The sequence below is a fragment of the Eretmochelys imbricata genome, chromosome 8 (assembly GCF_965152235.1).
Source record: "Eretmochelys imbricata isolate rEreImb1 chromosome 8, rEreImb1.hap1, whole genome shotgun sequence".
In the NCBI taxonomy this organism is placed as follows: Eukaryota; Metazoa; Chordata; order Testudines; family Cheloniidae; genus Eretmochelys; species Eretmochelys imbricata.
In genome coordinates, this window is record NC_135579.1 from 93,060,202 (window position 1) to 93,080,369 (window position 20,168).

The 20,168-nt window shown below is 43.9% G+C and overlaps 1 protein-coding gene across 9 annotated transcripts in view; it reads right to left on the bottom strand.

Annotated features, from left to right (window-relative positions):
- The window catches only part of FGGY (FGGY carbohydrate kinase domain containing), a 261,928-nt gene that overhangs the window by 131,996 nt on the left and 109,764 nt on the right, over nt 1-20,168 (bottom strand). For all 9 annotated transcript variants that reach the window (XM_077823941.1, XM_077823939.1, XM_077823938.1 and 6 more), the window contains one exon: nt 19,813-19,901. In XM_077823941.1, coding sequence (XP_077680067.1) covers nt 19,813-19,901 — 89 coding nt within the window. The remainder of the gene's footprint in view (nt 1-19,812; nt 19,902-20,168) is intronic.

Below are 20,168 nucleotides of genomic sequence, written 5' to 3' on the forward strand. Positions count from 1 at the left end.
CCTCCCTGCCTGGTACTCTCCACCCTCCATGCCTAGCTGGTCCCCGCATCTTCCCGAGGCAACAAGTATGTGTGGGGGGCAACACAGGGCCACATGCCCCCCCGCCCCGCCCCAGATTTCTGCAAGGGTTCACAACAGAATGTGGCCAGCAGCAGCCTTGAGGGAGGGAAGGGATGGGAGCTGCTTCCAGCCACAGGGGACGAGAGGGGCGGGGAAGAAAGGCCTGGCTGTGTCTTTGCAGAGCTCATCTCTTCTCCCCCTCCCGCCCCCCCACCCCTTATGTGGCTGGAAGCAGCTTCTCCCTTCCTGCCCGCACAGTATCAAAAGCCAGCTAACACCTCCAGGCTGCTGCTGGCCACCGACATAACCCAGCTGCTTCCAGATAGAGCGTGGGCAGGAAGGGGTTAAGCCCTCAGGATGCATTGTGCACCAGGGCCCAGGGAACCTGACTGCAGGGGTTTCAGTGAACCCATCCAGAGATACAAACTCAGAGACAAAATAAAAGCTGTAAACCAGCAAAGCACTTATGCGCATGCTTTCATTTTAACAGCGAGGCGGCTCAGCGGGAGAGGATACCTGGGGGCAGGAGCGGGAACAGGCTGGAAATCGCTTCCCCCACACCTCTAGAGCTTACCTGAAGGGCGGAGAGCCTTCCCTGTGCCAGCGATGTGTGGGGCTTTGGCACACGCAGGGCTCGGCTCCTCCTGAACAGCGCCCCGGGCTTCCAGGGGCGCCAGCCCAGCCAGAGGCAGTGGGGGAAATAAGGAAGGAGCCTGCCGGCCAGGCTGTTGGTGATCTGAGTGCTCCGCTCAGGGGCTTGTTCTCCGCACAGTGCCAGGAGTGGGATTTGCCCTGCCGGGGGGATATGCACAAGCAGCGGGACTGGGGAGGGTGAAGGGGCAAAGCAGTGAAAGACCAGCGAGAGGGGGAGCACATAAAAGGCCGATGGGTGGGCAGCAGAGGTGACACATAATCGTCCGCCGCCTGGTGCCTGCCCACACTCACCAGCTACTGCAGCTCACAGCCGGCGCTGGCAGGAAACAGGGTAGGGGATGGGACCCTGCTGGCCGAGAGCCGGCACACAGCAGGGTCAGCACTGACGGACCAGCCTGGGAAGTGACCGGCCCCGTGCACTGCATGTTCGCCCTATCACCAGCCTTGCACACCCACCCCTATCGTTGGCCACCAGGCCTCCACCCCACTCTCCGCTGGTGGCTCAGCAGGACCTGCCAGTACTGATGTGGGAAAGACACAAAATATGGGACAATTTGCCGGTTTTTAAGAAAAAGTCAGGACACCTGCAGGAGGGATTAAATATGGAACTGTCCCTTTAAAAATGGGACATCTGGTCACCCTAAATTTGGTTGAACAATTTGCAGCCTACAGGTTGTTTGCAAACTTTTCCACTTTAACTACTCACTATTTATTATTTGTATCGTGTAAGTGGCTACCTAAGTCACCTGGTACCATTTCTGCTGTGACTGGATGACAAACTTAAAGAAGAAAAAACGAATAATGTACATAGCAAAGCACAGTGAATACTTTTGTTTCCATGCAGGTAAACATAAAATGAGCAACAGATCCCCACACATTCAAACAACCAAAAGGCTGTTTTCACCAATGAACTTAGATACAAAATAAAGGCTGCAAACCAGCAACGCACTTGTGCACATGCTTTAACTTTAAGCATGTGCTTCAATGCTTTGTTGGATAAGGTTTGAAAGAGAGGGATGAACATACTCAAACTGAACAGCAAGTCTAAACTAGGTTGACTGCCTTGTTTTTACATCAATTCTGGATGCTAGTGAGCACACTTTTATCTCAGTTTGTTGCCCATAAGACTGTTACCCACATCACAAACATACCAAGTAATTTGGTATAACTGTGTTCTTTGCTCAGGAAAGTCCCAAGAATGAAAGAGTCAAGGTGCTGCTGGCCAGGTTTGAGGTAGATGGGGCAGAATAACAAACTGATGTTGTTACCCCGCACGTTGGACTGGATCCCCCCGCCCCCATGAGAAAACCCACAGAAGGGGACTAAACCCTTTACAGATCCCTTTGCTGAGTTCCTCCCACATAAGTCTGCCTAGTTCTTGCTTCCTCCTCCTCTTGGAGCACAGCTCCATTGACCATAGTTTGCATGGTCTCAGGAAGGGGCCACGGTGCGATGCCACAGAGTTGTCTGACCCTCCCACTTTTCCATACGAGAGACCCAAGTATGGTCGAGATCCTCGGCATGTGGATCTTAGGAGTGCAATCTGGCCCTGTGAATGGCTCTAACCTGGTCCACAACTACCTTATTTCATGAGCACCTAATTTACCCTAAAAACTAAAAAGGAAGAACTTCATCAAGGAATGGGGTCACATTATCTGACATCAAAATGTTCAACTTGTAAAAAGACTGGGGAAAAGGCACCAAAATGGAAATAATAAGACTGGGGGAGGTGGGTGGAGTTAAAAATAATAAAATCTCCCAAGAGCACATCATATATTCATAATTCTTGAATCATTAAAGTTCTGCATGACAGCTGCCACCAGCACTGGAATGGCAAACTACCTCATTTTTAAGCAGGAGTCAAAGTGGTTAAGCCCTAGGACAAATAACTTGAAAATCAGGCATAAGTCTGATCTCAGAAAGTTTAAAGGAATGCAGACTGCCCAAAAACACAGCAGCTGTTTGTTTTTTCTGCTACCTTTCCAAGGTTCATGTCTGGAGTGAGGATAAACAGTTCTGAAAAAAAAGTTATGTGGAGTTCAGACTTTAAGAAAATAAAACATCAGACTAGCATTTCTTACAGAGATATTTAAAAAAAAACCCTAAATTATTCAACTGTGTAAAATTTTTAGGTATGGCACTGAGGAACTGAGAGATGGATGGCTTAAGGCTTCGACATATTAAATACTTTCTGAATTAGTTTGCATTTTCAAAAGGTTGGCCCACTGAGGTTTCCCTGAGCAATATTCCTCCAAGAAGGATTTCAGATGTATTTAATAATGCGAAATTACACTACTGACAAGATAAAAAGCTGAAGATGATGCCTTACAGACCTGCTTACAGTAGTTTCTATCAATTTTGTGAATATCATATTCATAGGTTAATTTGTGTTGTGTCTACCTATGTTTTCACTTCTCCCTCTCTCTCTCGCCTCACCCCTCAACAATTCAGTATGAGTTAAACCAAATAAGCAAACTACTTCAGGTAGGAGAACAACAGGAAATTAACATCACTTGATAATGTTCTTCAAAGTTTGCTTTTTCATATGAAGAGCTTTACTTTGATCCACATTTACGGGGAAAAAACCTTGAATAAAGAAAACATTTTAAAGAGGTATGAAGAGATCAGCTTTGCAAACCCTTACTTACTGTTGTCAGTGAGACTCTTGCATTGATTAAAGGTTGGCAGTATTGGGCTATTACAGATGGCTCAGAAATAACACTGTACTTCAAGACTCTCTGTGAATTTCTAGGCCTGGATAGATCAACTGTCCCAGCATTCAAAAGAAAGAGTTCCCTGTAGAACTTAGTGTGGAAAGCACCACAAGAACAGTGGCCTGAACTAAGTGGATTCTTATCTAGAGAGGTTTACAGTTGTACCCAAAACTGCTGTTATCAGTTCAGTATGTAAAGTGGAGAATGATAAAGAACACCACTGTGCCTTTAAGGCCCAGTCCTGTGCTGAGGATATGGTGTATAAACACACCCCAGTAAGACCCCAGAAAGGCATCATATTTTAAAGAGGGCATAGCAGCTACTCCATTCTGCACCCTGCCAGTGCTGCTCTGTCCTGTGTGTGTGCTGACAGGGATGTCACGTGGAAGGGTGGTCACTAGCATGCCCATGCCCCCATCACACCCTTCCTTGCCCACTGTGGAGAGGCTAGTACTGGCAGAATGAGGCCAGTGCTGACAGAATCCCTACCCTGGTGCAATCCTTGTGTTGAGGACAGTGCAAAGACCACATTATGCCCAATCTCTCCAGGGGGACTCCTGCCACCTTACAAAGACAGGAAATGCTCACACCAAGTTTTTCGTTAAAGTAAGATCATATCACAGTGTTGCTTTCCCAAGAATCACTCACTAAATTAATTAAATACTAGCAACCAGAGACAAATCAACTTCAAAAAGCCAGAGTTCAAGTTCAGGTTTATATAAAGGAACACAAAGTTTGGAATCTCAACCAATTACTTGTTCCTGCCAGAGTGGGATGGAAGTCACATGAGAACAGGCTCCCTCTCATGAGATTTCTGCTACTTCCTCACCCTTCTCATCACTTTTCATGTGGCATTACAGTAGTACTTCTTACAGACCCAGCCTCAACCTGTAAAAGCAGAAAGTACACTGTGAAAGTGAAAATATGATGAGAAAAAAAAGTTCTCAATTTTTTCAAACCTCTAAAGAAGTTCAGTTCAGCTCTGGTTAAAGTTTTGAGAGAAGTCTGGAGTTAGTTCTTGCTTCATCTGAATATGTTCACCCATTCCTTCTATAAAACCTATTTCCTGATGATAAGTATGTGTGACTTTGTACAGTGACTGGGCTATGGTTAAAGCTGAAGTCAGAGCTGGAGTCACAGACCAGATGCCAGAGCCCAGGGTCAGAGCTGAAGTTAGAGATCATGAATTGGAGCCAAGAGTCAGAACAGGCTGGGGCCAAGACAGGTGCAGGGCTGGGAACAAGCAGGCATAGGAGTTATCACAGCCACTGAACTGCTGCTGGCCTTAAGAGCGGATCAGCTGACTCTTTCCACCAATCAGCCAGCCTTCCACAGGCCAGCTGTGCTTGCTAGGTTGCCCAGAGACTAGCTCTGCTGCAGGCCCTCCTCTCTGACACCTTTACACCATGCAGAAGCGCCCCAAAAGCCCCGTCTTGGGGAGGGCTCCTCAGCCACAGGCAACACGTACACGGCTGTAAGGCTGCCTCCCCCGGACACCATCACAGACAGGGACATAGCGGGCATGGCAGAGATAAGAGGGGTATGTCAGGGGCAGAGCCACAGCATGCAGCACCACAGAGATTCCAAGCAACTCTGCAGCCTGTAGGCAGCCTGGGGTCTCGTGCCCTCCCCTTCGGGGGCAAAGGGTGGCTTTAAAGCCTCAGAGACACAGCACGGAAACTCACCCCTTATCTTTAACAGGAAACTAAAACCCACAGTGATAAGCTGAGCCTTTGAACATCTCGCACCCAGCAGAATGTAGTTCCTTGGGTAGACAGTGCATGTGACACTAATGAACACAACTTTTATTCTTTCCTGCCTTGCCCTCCTGCCTTCACCATTCCTTCGGGGCTGACTTAAGAGAAGCAGATGGACCTTACGGTTAAAACGTAATTGCATGCAGCAGATAATAAAAAATAAACACTCTCGGAACTTCTTTGATTCCACAAGCGCAAATAAACTTCACCTGCTAGAAAATGAATTACAGCCTTTCATCTAACGAGCAGCTTAATGGGATGGCATAGGAATAAAGGAGGAAAAAAGCCAATCCTCAATGACTTCACAGAACACATTATATACTTATATAATGCTGGTCTCACTATCTAGGAGCATCAATTTGCAACATACAGTAAAAGCGTACAGAATCATAATGTAAGTAGAGGCTACAGTCAGGCACTTACATCAAATCAATAACCATATTTTACTTAGACTTCAGGTGGCAGATGGTCTATCACAATCAAGAAATGACAGAACATATAAGTTGAAATGTCTATGTTCGTTAGATGCATTCTTGAAAGCATTGTGCCCTTGATCTATGATGACTTTTACAGGCAGGTGACAGGTCAACCATAAAAATATGTTATTTTAAAGGTCACAGCACTGGCAAAACTGCTATCACGATTGTGGGCAAGGAGGAATCTGCCTTTGAAGTTTGAGCTGTTAAGATACTTACTCGTTAAGAGGCTCCTGTATGGACAACGTGAATGCAAAAATAAATCAGCAAAAAAGTAATGCGACTTTAAAGGAATAGCATAAGTTAACCCCTACGTTCTCAATGTAGTCAAAGGTATGATCAGAATTTCCAGTGAAAGTTACTAAAATTAACAGATTTGGACAGCTAGCCACTGAAAATAACACAAAGCATTTTTTCTCCTGCATCCTATGTGACAGGGTCGGGCCAGATGGCTATAGGAGAGTAATAGAAGGCAGATATATTAGCCCCAGGCTAAGTAGGTCCCTTTTCCCTGGGTAAGGTAACAGGGAAGGTTCCAGAACAATCAGGAACCTTCTCGAGACAATTAAGACAGGCTGATTAGAACACCTGCAGCCAATCGAGAAGCTGCTAGAATCAAGTAAGGCAGGCTAATCAGGGCACCTGGGTTTTAAAAAGGAGCTCACTTCAGTTTGTGGTGTGCGTGTGAGGAGCTGGGCGCAAGAGGCGCTAGGAGCTGAGAGTGAGAACGCCGACTGTTGGAGGACTGAGGTGTACAAGTATTATCAGACACCAGGAGGAAGGTCCTATGGTGAGGATAAAGAAGGTGTTGGGAGGAGGCCATGGGGAAGTAGCCCAGGGAGTTGTAGCTGTCGCACAGCTGTTCCAGGAGGCACTCTAGACAGCTGCATTCCACAGGGCCCTGGGCTGGAACCCGGAGTAGAGGGCGGGCCCGGGTTCCCCCCAAATCCTCCCAACTCCTGGTCAGATACAGGAGGAGTCGACTGTGAATTCAGAAAAACGGCCAAGCTGAGGGCTGCCGTGAAGCTCCAAGGTGAGCAAATCCGCCAATAAGCACAAGACCCACCAAGGTAGAGCAGGAACTTTGTCACACATAGGACAAGACTATTATTACAACCATGCCATGTTACAATAAAAAAAAAAGGATGGAAAATTTGTAGTGAAAGCATCAGTTTGGGAGTCAGGAGGACTAGGCCAGAATCCAGGCTCTGACACAGCTTTGCTTCATGAAGTAGGACAAGCCACATAGGCTGGGATTTTCAAAAATACCTACCCGAGCTAGGTATCCAATTCCCACTGGAAGTCAATGAGACTTAGATGCCCAACTCCTTTAGGCACTTTTGAAAATCTTACCCTTAAAACACTGTGCCTTGGTTTACCCACAAGTACTCCTTTTCTTTTTGTAAAATCAGGGTAATTCCTCTGTACTCAGACAGATATTTTAAGGCCTCATTCACTGAGACTTCCTCATACGCAAGGTACTACATAGAAGGGCACAGTTTAAAAACAACAACAACAAAAGGAATCTCCCACTTTTCGATTTATTTGGAACTTGTGGCCATGTGGTAATTAATGTAAGCATGCTGTAATCCTTTAAGCATTGTGTCCAAGCACACACACATGAATATTTTTATTTAGATCAATTGATCGATCGATAGATATTCACACACACACACAAATTGCATACTTTACAGTATCTTTTTGTTTTATTGATGGGAACTCTTTTGGCATGTGGATTATCATACTTAGAAACCTGTGTTTAGGAGTTTACTGAGTATTTGCATTATATACATATACATACAATAAACGTACTATTATTGCTGAAAAGGCCCTAAGAGAAATATAAACAAAGTTGCTTTCTATTCTATTTTAAATCTAGACAAGAACAGCTGCCATAACACCAGTTACTTGTGCTCTTGTTGAATGGAGAGGAGACCTCACAAATGGAGATGGGCTTGTGCAGATTACCCACCCACAGTATTTTACACATACAGGAGTTCAGAGAAGATGCCATGGAAATGTGATGACCAAGGGCTTTGTACAGTGCCTAGGACAGCGAGCATGTGAGCCCCGGTGGAGTTCAGGTAATACTGCAATAGAAATCAGTAACAGAAATAATAGCTATGCGATCTCCGCACCCTGCCCCATGTCCTAAAGGAGCCATGGTGCCGGGGAGAGCGCTGCGAAAACACAATCCCTTGACTGGGTTGGGTTGCCATTCCCTGCCAGTTCCCAGGATCTGTGGGATTTGGCAACCACCCACCCCTTCAAGTTCCTTAATAGAACCCCAATCCTACTCCCACTGGTTAGAAACTCAGTAAAGTGAATATCAGAGTTTCCTGATCACCCTTCTGCAGATACTAAGAGAAAGGGGTTATTATCTGAACCTTAATAGAGAAGCTAGTAATTAAGATTTTCATATATATGAATATATATTGCTCCAGCACATGATAAACAAGGAAAGGGTTGTTTAAATACAGGCTCCTTTTCCTTGATGGAAAACTATCTTCTACTCACCCGAAATAAATGCAAATGACAATTATGGGAAAATGAAAGGTATAGAATAATTTTCTGTGGTGCAGTAATTTGTTTCTTCAGATCTTTTCTATGATGTAGGAGGTTGCATTTCGAACATGAAGGGATACAATGATTAACAAGAAGTGAATACATGAATTCTGATAGAAAGTGCTTAGGAACTTCTTACCCATCATTATAAAGAAAGAACGAACCACTATCACACTGGGCGAGATCAGAGCTTAACAGCCAACAGAACACACATTCAATCCCTGAGATCATTTTCCTGAAATAGAAAACTACATATGTTTCTCAAATTTCACATCAAGCCACTGCACAGCCCAAACTGCAGTGAACAGCCGAGCCAAGCCTGCCTTCGGGCTTGTGGGAGTAAGCACCAGAAAACAAGATGATTCTTTCACATCACCACATTCCTCATTTGCTATCTAAACTTACAAACACCCCTGTTGAACAGAATTTGTAGCAGGGTTGCTTATCAAGCAGTCTTTACTTTGTCAAATTAAGACACATTGCCTCGGATTAGTGAGACTCCTTGAGTTCAAAATGACTTCATGCTTGGCTCAGAGTTCAATGTCTCTGTGGCAAGCTGCCAGTTAATACATCTACTACAGCTCCTGCCCCCACTCCTTTTCTATACTGACCTAGCTGACTTTTTCCTAAAGGCAAACAAGCACAATACAAAATTAAGGACCTGGCTCTGTCCCTGTTAATTAAGAGCCCAAACACCTTTTTAAAAAAATCTTTATAGAAGTAACCATTTACATAAGGTGTGAATGTAAACCCTTGAACCATATTGAAGGAGTGTATTTAAAGGTGTTAAAAACTTGGAATGCAATTTCATTCCACTGTACAGCTATAGCTAGACATTACTAAGGCCCTACTAAGAGGAAAGATCTGAAGATCATTTGGAAAACACATCAGTTTATCTTGCTAATGTTTTGTAAAGGACATTTGTACAATAACAATAGCTAGCATTTTCTATTTGCCTGTATGCTTCCTAGCAAACATTCACAATACATGTTAACAATTTTTATAACCAAGACACAAAACAAAACTCCGGCAAACTACTTAGTAACTGAAGACCCATAGGACACAATCTTTTAAAGAGACATGTCAACTTGAAATCTAGTCAATTTCTAAAAATGAGTTAAGTCATGTCCTGTACTGCACCTGTCCTTGAGGCCCCTGCCTATGTTTGTGTGTATACAATATTTTCCTATTTTAAAGCATGTTTCTCTCCCCTCTTGCTGTGCATACAAAAAGAAGTGGAAAGTAACTGCCTATAAAAGCAGAAAACAGTGAAACTGGTTATATACAAATTGGTATCAAATGCACAAAGTAAACAAGCTGAATAACTAGTAATAACTATTCCTCTTTCATTTCTTTCAGTTATAGACATCTTAGATGCTAGTTGTAATAGTAATAGGTGCAAACTTTCAGACACAGTATGATTTTTAAGTTGACAGTTTCCCTTTAAAGTTTTGGTTCTTTCTTCAAACAGCCATAATACTGGCATAGAAAGAAACAGGAATAAAATGAACTTAAAATAAACTTTTTAAAAGATGGGGAGGAAAGTGTGGAACATGGAGAGAGAGACAAAACCTCTTTGCAGGGAGGTCTCAATTCTGCTCCCCCTGAAACCAATGACAAAAATCTCAAATGATGTTGAAGGTAACTGGATTGTGACCATAAAACAGACATTCACTGCTAGGGTAGTAAGTGCCTTGAAATACAAAAGGTCGATACCTTTAGAACTAACACTACTCAAGTAACTGGAGTCTTGTTACTTTATGTCTAATTTTCTTATTTTAAAATAGAATTTTCTGGTCCAGTTTGCCAGTAAAACAGATTTTGGTTAATACTAATGAGACACTGTGGTGATTATTTTGACCAATCAGGAGAGGGGACTACATTATTTCAGAAATACAAAAGAAGCAAAGAATTACAGGGATGCATCCAATTCACTAACTCATCCAAAACTACTGCGAAAGACTTCTTGAATATGGACAGGCCAAGGACAGAATGGACATGAAGACTGAGCTCCCCTCCCAATACTAATAATAATAAAAAATAATAATAGCTAGGTATTATACATGCTTTTCGTCAACAGATCACAATGCTCTTTAAAAAGGAGGTCAATGTCATTATCCTGGTTACACATATGGGAAAACTGAGGCACAGAGAAGGGAAGTATCTTGCCCGAACTCACCCAGCAGGCTAGTAGCAGAGCTGGGAGTAAAAACAGAGATCTCCCGAGTCCCAGTCTATCCACCAGTCCACACTGCTTCCACTAGGCCACACTACAGATGCACAATTCCAGTAGGTCACACTACAAGCACAGTTATATAATGGACACAATTATCTCACACACTGCCACAAAAAAAAAACAAATTAAAAAATGGAGGGCTCATGAAAAGAAAAAGAAATGCCAGCTTCCCCACAAAACAGGAGTCATCAAAACCCCTCTCCTCAATAATGAGGGCACTCCCACTCTTTCAGGCATGATACTTTTCTACCTTAGGTCCTTACCATATGAAACATGTCACTGTTTCCACACTGGTGAACGGAGCAACTGAGCTAGTCTCAGATGACCACGTTCTGAATTCACTAAAAGCATGGAGAACTGGGACAATCACGAAAGGGAGTGCGTCTCTCTCTTGGCTTAGAAAAGGTTCAGTCAGAGGGCAGTACACGGTCAGCTCTGGCACAGGAAGTTCACAGACACTTTGTCCGTCCTGCTTAAGAAATTAAAATATCATCCCTTGTTCCCTAAGATAAATTCCCCTTTTCCCCAAATGGTCTGTGTTTGAAGTCTTAGGTTTTATTTTATAACCAGAACCCCAAACCCCAGCACAATGCAGGATATTGCCTCTGCCACATGGGCCACAATGCTAATTAGTGCAGCCTTGTAAAAGATGCCCAGGCTCTTTTCTTTTCAGAGAGAAGCCTGATTTTTAGACCAGGCATCTTTTGAAGTTGGCACAGAATGTAAACAAGGAGAAGCCAAACACCGGAATCCCAGCCAAGGAGCATTCATTAGTCATCATGGGAGTGCTGGGAAGGAGGGGGAGAGCAGTTGACCACAAGTCTCTGAACTGATCCAGTTACTGCATCTTATTAAACCCCTTAAAAAGGCACACACTCCTCTCAGAGAATCATTTCACTTTCACCTGTTCCTTCTAATAAATTCCCTAACAAGCACCAGTTTCCCTCCACAAACACTCTCTCAAGTTTTCAGCACTGAACTATCTACCTACCTACATGTGGTACTCAGTATTGCCCCCCCACTAACTTGCCTGGAATGGATTTATATCCTCACAACATCTCTGTGAGGCAGGGAAGTGCAATTATTCCCATTTTACAGGGGAGGAACTGAGGCACAGAGACTAAGTGACTTGCCCAAGGTCACATGACAAGACTGTGGCAGAGCAGGGGCTTGAACCCAGCTCTTAAAAGTCACTGACTAGTACCATAACCACTGAATCATCCACTCTCCTTTTTACTAATAGCTTCCATTGTTCCAAATAAATGAGGGGACAGATGCTGCATTCTGTTACACTGGTGCACATCAGAATTAACTCCAGTGAATCCAAAGGAGTTATTTTGGAGTTAATGCTGTGTAACAGAGCAGAATCTGACCCTAATGTTGTGCAAATGTTATAAAAAGGCCAGATCCTCAGCTGGTATAAACTGGCAACTATTCCAATTTACACCAGATGAGGAACTGAACTCAGGTGTTCAATAGCATGATCATAAGAAAAAGAAAATCTCTCTCCTTTCAGTCTGGTCTGTTTACAGGAATTTCTGTTTTTTTTAATATATTATATACATAGTAAATCTAATATTAGTTAACCATGTCTCACCAATGTTTCTTAAAGACCATAAACATCTGCCTTTGGGTCTGTGTAATGTAGACAAAGCCCATAAATGTATGAATCAGCTTCTTATAGAAATTATTTTATTTGGGCCAGGTTTGGACACTGAGATCCCTGTAAGGAAGCCATCTGCAGATAATCTCTCATACCCCACACAGAAGGAGAAGTATCAACTGCCTGCATGGCAACATCTTCTCTTCCAGAGACTCCAAGGGGCCAGAAGATAGAGAGTAATTAAGTAGGGTATCTTTACAGGACTTTTTTTTTCCTTTTTTTTTTTAAAGGCTGATCAAATTTCATGTCAATCATTTTCTTTGAGTGAACCATGCAGACTTTCAAATGGGATCTGAACCTTAGGTCTGTTCATCCCATTCTAGACTTCTCAAGTTCTTATTTTTATTTTCCCAGGATTTCTACCTTCCTATGTACAGTAGGTAACAGTATTCTTTCTTTTACAAGCACACCCAGTGCCATGTTCAACATACTCCACCTCTGTTATGGATCAATTGACATTCGTAACTATGATTCCAAATCCTGTTCCACAGTTTTAATTTTTTTTAATGGTTCATCTTAATCCAAATAAACCCACTGGAGCCTCTACCTTTCCAATGAGTGAACTGCTTGTAATTAGAGATGTCCCCGAAGCAAAATCCTAGATCAGAACACTCCTGATGTGAAAATTTGGATGTGGATCTGACTTTGCAGCCCAGCCCCATTCTTGTTTGTTTTGCAGTCCTTAACGAGATTTCAGAAGCATGCAGAAGAGGGGTGTATTTCTGACAAGAGTTCTCCATCCATAATACAGTCACCTGTAGCTGGACCAATTGTGCCTGGAAGATTATTTTTAAGCTACCTTTACTCAAAGCACCATATAAAGAAAAAAGTTAGAGGTAATAGGTGGAGGAGGGTGGTGAGTCACACTCACCATGAGTAAAAGTGCTGAGCCTTTGAAGAGCATTACTAACACATCTGAGAAAAACAACTCTCTCCTCCTCTCCTCTTCTCCCTCCCCCTCCCCCCCCCATAGCTTTGTTGAAACAAGCCAGGTGAAAATCTAAATGTCAAGACTGGTGCCCATCCTTTCTATATTAAAAAAGTATCCATACAATTTTTTAAGGTAGAACCCAGCTGGGCAAACACATCAATCCTAAGAAAAGCAGTACTGCATATCATTTAGAACAAAGGCCTTATTTTTCATTGTTCCTAAGTAGGAATCTTAGAAATGAATACATTTTTGTATAAGGAAGATCTCAGACAATAATCCTCTGTGAACAGCTGGAGTTTACTAGAAACCTCTAAAAATACAGCAATTTTGAACTAGTTCTATGCAGCTACTGGATGCATGGTGTCTATCATCAAGACAACTAGTGACAAAAGGTAGTTGTTCGAATCTCAGAATATGTTTGAGCTGCCTGCCTTCAGGTATGAAGCATATAAGGACATTTCTGTGGATTTTATGTAGATCCATAGTTCAACTCGTAGATATGCAGTGAGGGGGTTCAAGCCATTAAGGATACTCAAAGGCCAAAGATATACAAATTTAAGCTTACAAACACAATAAGAACTGTTTAAGTACACAGTTCCCTGATCCTGCAAAGATTTATACATGTGATTAACTCTTACCGAGTAGTCCCACGGAAGACAAAGGGGCTACTCACAGTATGTAACGTACTTGTGAAAGTCTTTGAAGAATCAGGGCCTCAGACCTGTACAAATGCTCCTGCTTCCTTATCAATGGGGTGCATAGAAATGGAAACATTTTGCAACAAAAATCCCTTCAGGTTCACAGTTACTCTACCAAGGTATCCATCAGCAAAAACTTACAAGATTCCTTCTTTATTGCGACTGAGTTCTGCCACTTTTACTCACGCTGACTAGTACTGTGCCTCACTCTTAGTAGTCCCACTGAGAAAGGGTGCAAGAATCTGGCCCTTGATTTGTTCACACTTGCACAGCACTTTGAACATATGAAGTACACAGTCTATTTGGAGTATACACCAGTATTCTACAGTATCATTCATAACAATTGGTGAGATTCTGTGCTGGGCCTTTAAGAGGCCAGGCCAGAATTCACAACCCAGCAGAAGATGGGGCCAAGATGGTATTAAGCCACCACTGTGCCCTCCCAAGTCTGTAGCAGAACCGAGTATAACTCAGACAACCCTGGAGCTCCAGCTAACTTACGGCAGCCTGTCGCCAGCTGATTAGGGACAGCATCATTGCTGAGAAACTCCCTAGCATTACCTCTGACATAACATTCCCACTCAAGCCCTGTCCCTAGCATGCCTTTTATGACCAGGTTTATAAATGGAACCTTGATGACAACCTGATGTTGTCCTCTTTAGTTCTTGCACCTGGAGAATTCTCTTATCTGGAGCTGGGGGGTTTAGACTCCTTTTCTGCCTCATCCAGCCTCTTTACCTTGTGCACAAGGGCTGGAGAGGAGGCTGCAAATTTCACGCACTAAGCTTTCAATAGCATTACTATAGTGCTTGGACCATTGTAGTAGAACATTGTGGTTTATTTATAAGATCTCTCTACCCTTGCATTATTGTTATTTGTATTGCAGTCATGTCTAGAGGGCCCAGTAAGCGATTGGAAGCCCATTGTGCTAGACACTGATCACAGAAAGACTGTCCCAGCTACAAAGAACTCTCAATTTCTTATCCAACAAAAGACAACAGCCAGATGTAACAAAGAGATGGGAGAGCACCAGGTAACAGTAAGAGGACTATGGTTAGTGTAGTAAGCAGTGATCACAGCAAACCACCAGCCTACCTACAGTCTAGTGTTTTGTGGAAAATCACAGCAGAGGTGAGTTTTAAGGAGTGATTTGAAGGAAGACACAATAAGAGGCTTTCACACATAAGGGCAGCTTTGTCATCTTGTTATCCTGGTTTCCATCAGTCCTCCTCACTACTGCAGCAGCAGTTATTACCAAACACTTGGATCCATCAGGTATTACAAGCGGGATGGCTGCAGACACAGTGTAACCTTTGCAATTTAATCGGATCATTTGTTTCCCCAAGAGACTTAAGGATTAGTCAGCATGACAGTGAAGTTTTCCTTTTAAGTCTGGTGGAAGACTGTGCTGTTCTTTCCCATCTGCTCTCCCAAGCTGCAGAAGGCTGGAGGTTAAGCGATCGCATTACAAAAAAGAAAGAAAAAAACGGGGGGGAGGGGGCTGTGACAGAAATATTTTCTTTAAAAACTTTCTGCCAACACTATCTGAGAAGAGGGTGAGTGGCCCAACTCTTGTATCCCCTAAACTAGCGACATGACTGTCATTAAGAGATATGACCGCTGGCTCAACATACTAAATGCCGGTGACTTGATCCTCCTACTTTCAAAACTGTGAGTCTGTATCCTAGTGGGGTCAGGTTAAAGATTGAATTACAGCACAAGCAGCTAGTTTCTGGGTCTGAATGTGCCAGACGGGGAGGACTGTTGCTCCTCAGAGGAAGAGAACATTTAAAAAAAAAAAAAAAAAAAAGAGGATCTCTTTTAGACAGAGTGTGGCTGCCAACACTGAAAGCGGGAGGGAGTAACTTGATGCATCACTGCTATGGATTTCTCTCCTCTAACAAGGTAAAAAATAGCTTTTTTAACACACTCCCATTTGAAACCATCTCCCTCCTTTAACAATGATCTGGAAATGCTGTGTTTCAAGAATTTCCCTGTGTTAGAGTTATACACAATGTTCAGATAATACACGGAGTGCACTCTCTTTAGCTTCCCAAGTCTTTACCACACTAAGAACATTTCACGTTTTATTCATGTATTATTTTAAAGCACTAATCATCTGGCCCCGTGGCCGAGTTGTAGAGCCCAGTGTGTCTGGAGAAAAGGGGGGTTGATTCCTACTCTGCTGCCTTACTCACCAGGTTCTCAGGGGGTAAAGTACTACAGAGAGCACTCATACCCCAATAAAAAATAGCTCAAAACTATCCTCTCCAGCTTGCTAGATGGAATCACTGGACGACTGCAAGGACTTCTAGCCAGATAAGGGGGTGACAACAGGCACATATCCTCTGTGCACCCAGGAGCTCTAGAAGGAAGCCCGTCTCACAGTGCTGTCTATGGGGTGGTGGGTCCTGCCCTATGCCACACTCACTGACAGGGACGACCTTAGGGAGGGGCAGGAATGGTCACATGCCCCTCCCCAGATGCCTGGGGGGGGAACATTCCAGAGGGGGGTGGGGAGTTACAGCTGTGCTCAGGTACCTGCCTCAGGTCAGGAGGAGAGTGCCTTGCCTGAGCTCTGCGGCTGCTTGCCCTGCCCTGGTGAGCTTCTTTCTTGCATCGAGGGGGCAAAATGGGAGGGCTCAGGGGAGGGAAGAAGGGAGGGAGCAGATAGGTAGGTGGGGCCGCTGGCGACACTGAGAATGATCGTGGGGGATCATGGGAGGATGGGGGGGCAGCATAGGCCAGGAGTCTGCGGGGAGTGGCAGCAGCAAGGAAACAGCCATGCGGCCTGGATGGATGGGCAACTGGTATTTTTTAAAGACTGAAACAAAGGGAAGCACTGAGTACCTCTCTGGCTTGTAGGAAAAGAGTGGGGTATTGTCTGTGTATGTAGTGGTGGTAGCCCAGGGGTGAATGCTCGCTCACTCACTCCATTGCCCTCCCAGAATCCCAGTCAGAATTAAAACGCCCTGGATTTCCTCCATCACATGATGAATCCCTTAGGATTAATTATGGTAGGACCCCAATTCCCAGGGAATTTTCTGTTCATGACATCTTGCCTGCAGACAAGTGAATTTCACCTTGCTAAAGCCCCTACTATTGGGGTTGACAAGAGCAGCTCAAGGCCATAGGCCAGCTGAGTTCTCTGGGCTGGGGTGTAACTGCTTGAGCTCTCTGGTTGGATGCTCAAGTGGTTTGAACTGAGACTTTCTAACATGCCCAGTGCCCCTTCCTTGTTTCCTTGCCCCTCTTCTGAATGGGCAGGTCTAAACTGGGAAAATAGGTGGTGTTTAAAAACGTGTTTGCTAACATGCTTGAACTATCACATTTTTCAACACAGCCTATTTCCGAGTCTAGACAGGGTGAGCCAATGTCATATCCCCACATTCCATTCTTCCCTCAGGTATAGGCTTCAAAGAGGGAAATTGCTCTATTGCAGGGGTTTTCAAACTGGGGGTCGGTACCCCTGAGGGGGTCACGAGGTTATTACATGGGGGGGCCACAAGATGTCAGCCTCCACCCCAAACGCTGCTTTGCCTCCAGCATTTATAATGGTGTTAAATATATTTAAAAGTGTTTTTAATTTATAAGGGGGGGGTCGCACTCAGAGGCTTGGTATGTGAAAGGGGTCACCAGGACAAAAGTTTGAGAACCACTGCTCTATTGTATAGTAAGCAGGGCTGTGGGTATGTTTTCCAGCAATGTGTCTTTTGATTTTCATTATTCCCCCTCTCTTGGAGCCTTGAGACAGAAGCAGTTACTGACTCTCGGGTCCTCTGAGAGCCACAAAACCCTCTCCTGGTTTCGCTGGGCCTGTGATTTGTAGCGAATGCAGGAAGAGCTGTACAGCATGCTTAGCTGATGGCCTCTTTTCACGCGATACCCTTAGCAGCACATTCCGAGGTGGCACCTCTTTTCATACGTAAAGTCTTTTGACTGAGGAAGTTTGGACAGGTCAGGTGGTGGGTTTGCATTAGCACTCAGGTTTCTGTAAGTCTACAGCGTATGTGCCCTATTCCCAGGGTAGCATTGTGGTAGTCTTGCTAGGTAACAAGAGAGCCACTTCCAGCTCACATTGGAAATACAGAAAGTAGCACTGATGGCAACGGTTTCACTGCAAAGAGTTTCCAGAGAAAGGATAAGGACAAAGTGTCATTAGCTGCTCTCTCCCACAGATGCAAAGTACACAACAGGTATGCAGCGATCCTGAGTGTCACCTTACTGTACCCATCCCTGCATGGCTAAATGTTACATGGATCCATACTTCAATATTATTTCTATTACAATACGTGGATACCTAATAGGGGTTTATAAAGTTACAAGCTGTGAAAATACTGTATACACAGAGTGGGGTATTAGAAGGTATGCTGTATTGTATACATTGGTGGGTTGGAAGGTATGGCATATCGTGTAGAGTGGGGTATTGGAAAGTATGCTATACTGTATTGCAGAGATGGGCAAACTACGGCCACATCCGGCCCGCGGGACCCGGGGGGGGGGGGGGGGGGAAGGGGGCGGTTAGGGGCAGGGGGTCCCGGGAGGGGGCATTCAGGGGACAAGGAGCAGGGGGGTTGGATGGGTCAGGGGTTCTGAGGAGGGGCAGTTTGGACCCTTAGGATTCAAGCTCTTGACACTAGTACAGGTCTGACATGCTGTGGGGCGGCTGAGAGGGATACTTCAGACTACCAGCTCTTTGGGGCAGGGACAGTCTTTTTGTTGTGTGTTTGTGTAGCAAAATGGGGTCCTAGTCAATGACTGGAGCTCATGGGAGCTACCACATTACAAGTAACAACAATACTAAGTACATTCTTACAAGAAATAACACTCTTTGCCAGGGGTTGGTTGGTTCGTTTGGTTTGTTTTAAAACAAACCCAGTACTAGTCCACTCATGGAAGCGAGATTCTTGACAACTGGCGGCTGTTCTTAAGTAAATGGATAGACAGAAAGTCTAACCTGAACGCAAAAGGGTTGGGGGCAAGGGAGACCTGTCCTATACTCCTGGGGAGGCTCAGGGTACATCGATGCTGCAAAAAAAAAAAAAAAAAAAAAAAAAGACCGGGAGCAGTAAGTCTCAGAGCCTGGACCAACTGACTCGGGTTCGCACTATGGAGATAAAAATGTTCTGGCTTGGGCTGGAACCTGGGCTCAGACTCTTCCCCCAAACCGGGTTTCAGAGCCCGGAGTACAGCCTGAGTCAGAACATTTACACTGGTATTTTTGGCCCTATAGCACGAGCCCGAGTCAGTTAACCCAGGCTCCGAGACTCACTGTTGTGGGTCTTCTTTTGCAGTCTAGACATACCCTTAAACTATGCCGGGCCTGATTCTCCTCTTACACTAGTTTTACACAGTTATAACTCCACTGGAGATATTCTTGACTTATACCACCCTGAAAGTAGAATCACGCCTTATGTATTTTTTAAATAGCTGGTACTGGTATCTTACTAAACTTTTAAAAGTATTTGTACATCTGCAGTGTAATTCTCTCATATTCCAGTCTCTTTAATCAGGATTTTAAATAATTTTCTCAAGGCAACACTATTAATCGCTCCCTAGGATACACCTAACACACACTGATATTTGACGTTAAAGTAATAAAATATGTGCTTTGCTGGGATGTTTTGAGGGAGTGATTTTATACCCATTGTTCATTTTTAACAAGATATATTAGATCTCACACAGACTGAAAAAAAAATGTTTTGTTTGGGGGTTTTTGGGTCAAAAACTGCAGCATTTTCATTTGTCAGTGAAAACAAATTTCAGTAGACTACAACTAGAAATAGGTAACGCAATCCTACTTATGTTCCAAAAATGGAGCACAAGATCAATTAACTGATGGTTGTAGCAACATACTGTATCTGAGAATTACAGCGCTCACAGGAACAATTGTGTTCAGGAATGTACACTGGAAGTAGGAGATAGGTTCAAGATGTTTTTGAATAGGCTAAATCACATACAGATGTACATACAGCATATCCAGTCAATATGATTTAAGGCAGAAACATGCACAGGAAAAATAGAAGAAAAACAAATCATGCAGTTGTAATTAACATACCTGGCAGTGACACCTGTTGCTTTCCATGATAAGAAATCTGGAAGATCAAAGAAGTAGCCTGCCTTTTCCCAGCAAGACTCTCTCAAGTTCTGAAAAAATTTAAAAAGAGATAGACGTGAATTGCAGTCATGGTCTGCCTTTTTTTTAAAAACAAATTCTAAGTCAGCTGCCAGTTACCTAAAAAAAATACCAATATTTTTTCCTATTGTAAAACTCTGATGATGCTGTTCTTCAACCTGTGACTACTCCACTGACTTTAAAATGATTTTCTGGCTACAGTACTGGGTCTTTCCACTTGCTGGAGGGTGCTAATGAAAATGCAGTTTTCCCAAATTTGGGTTTACAGAGGCATCCTT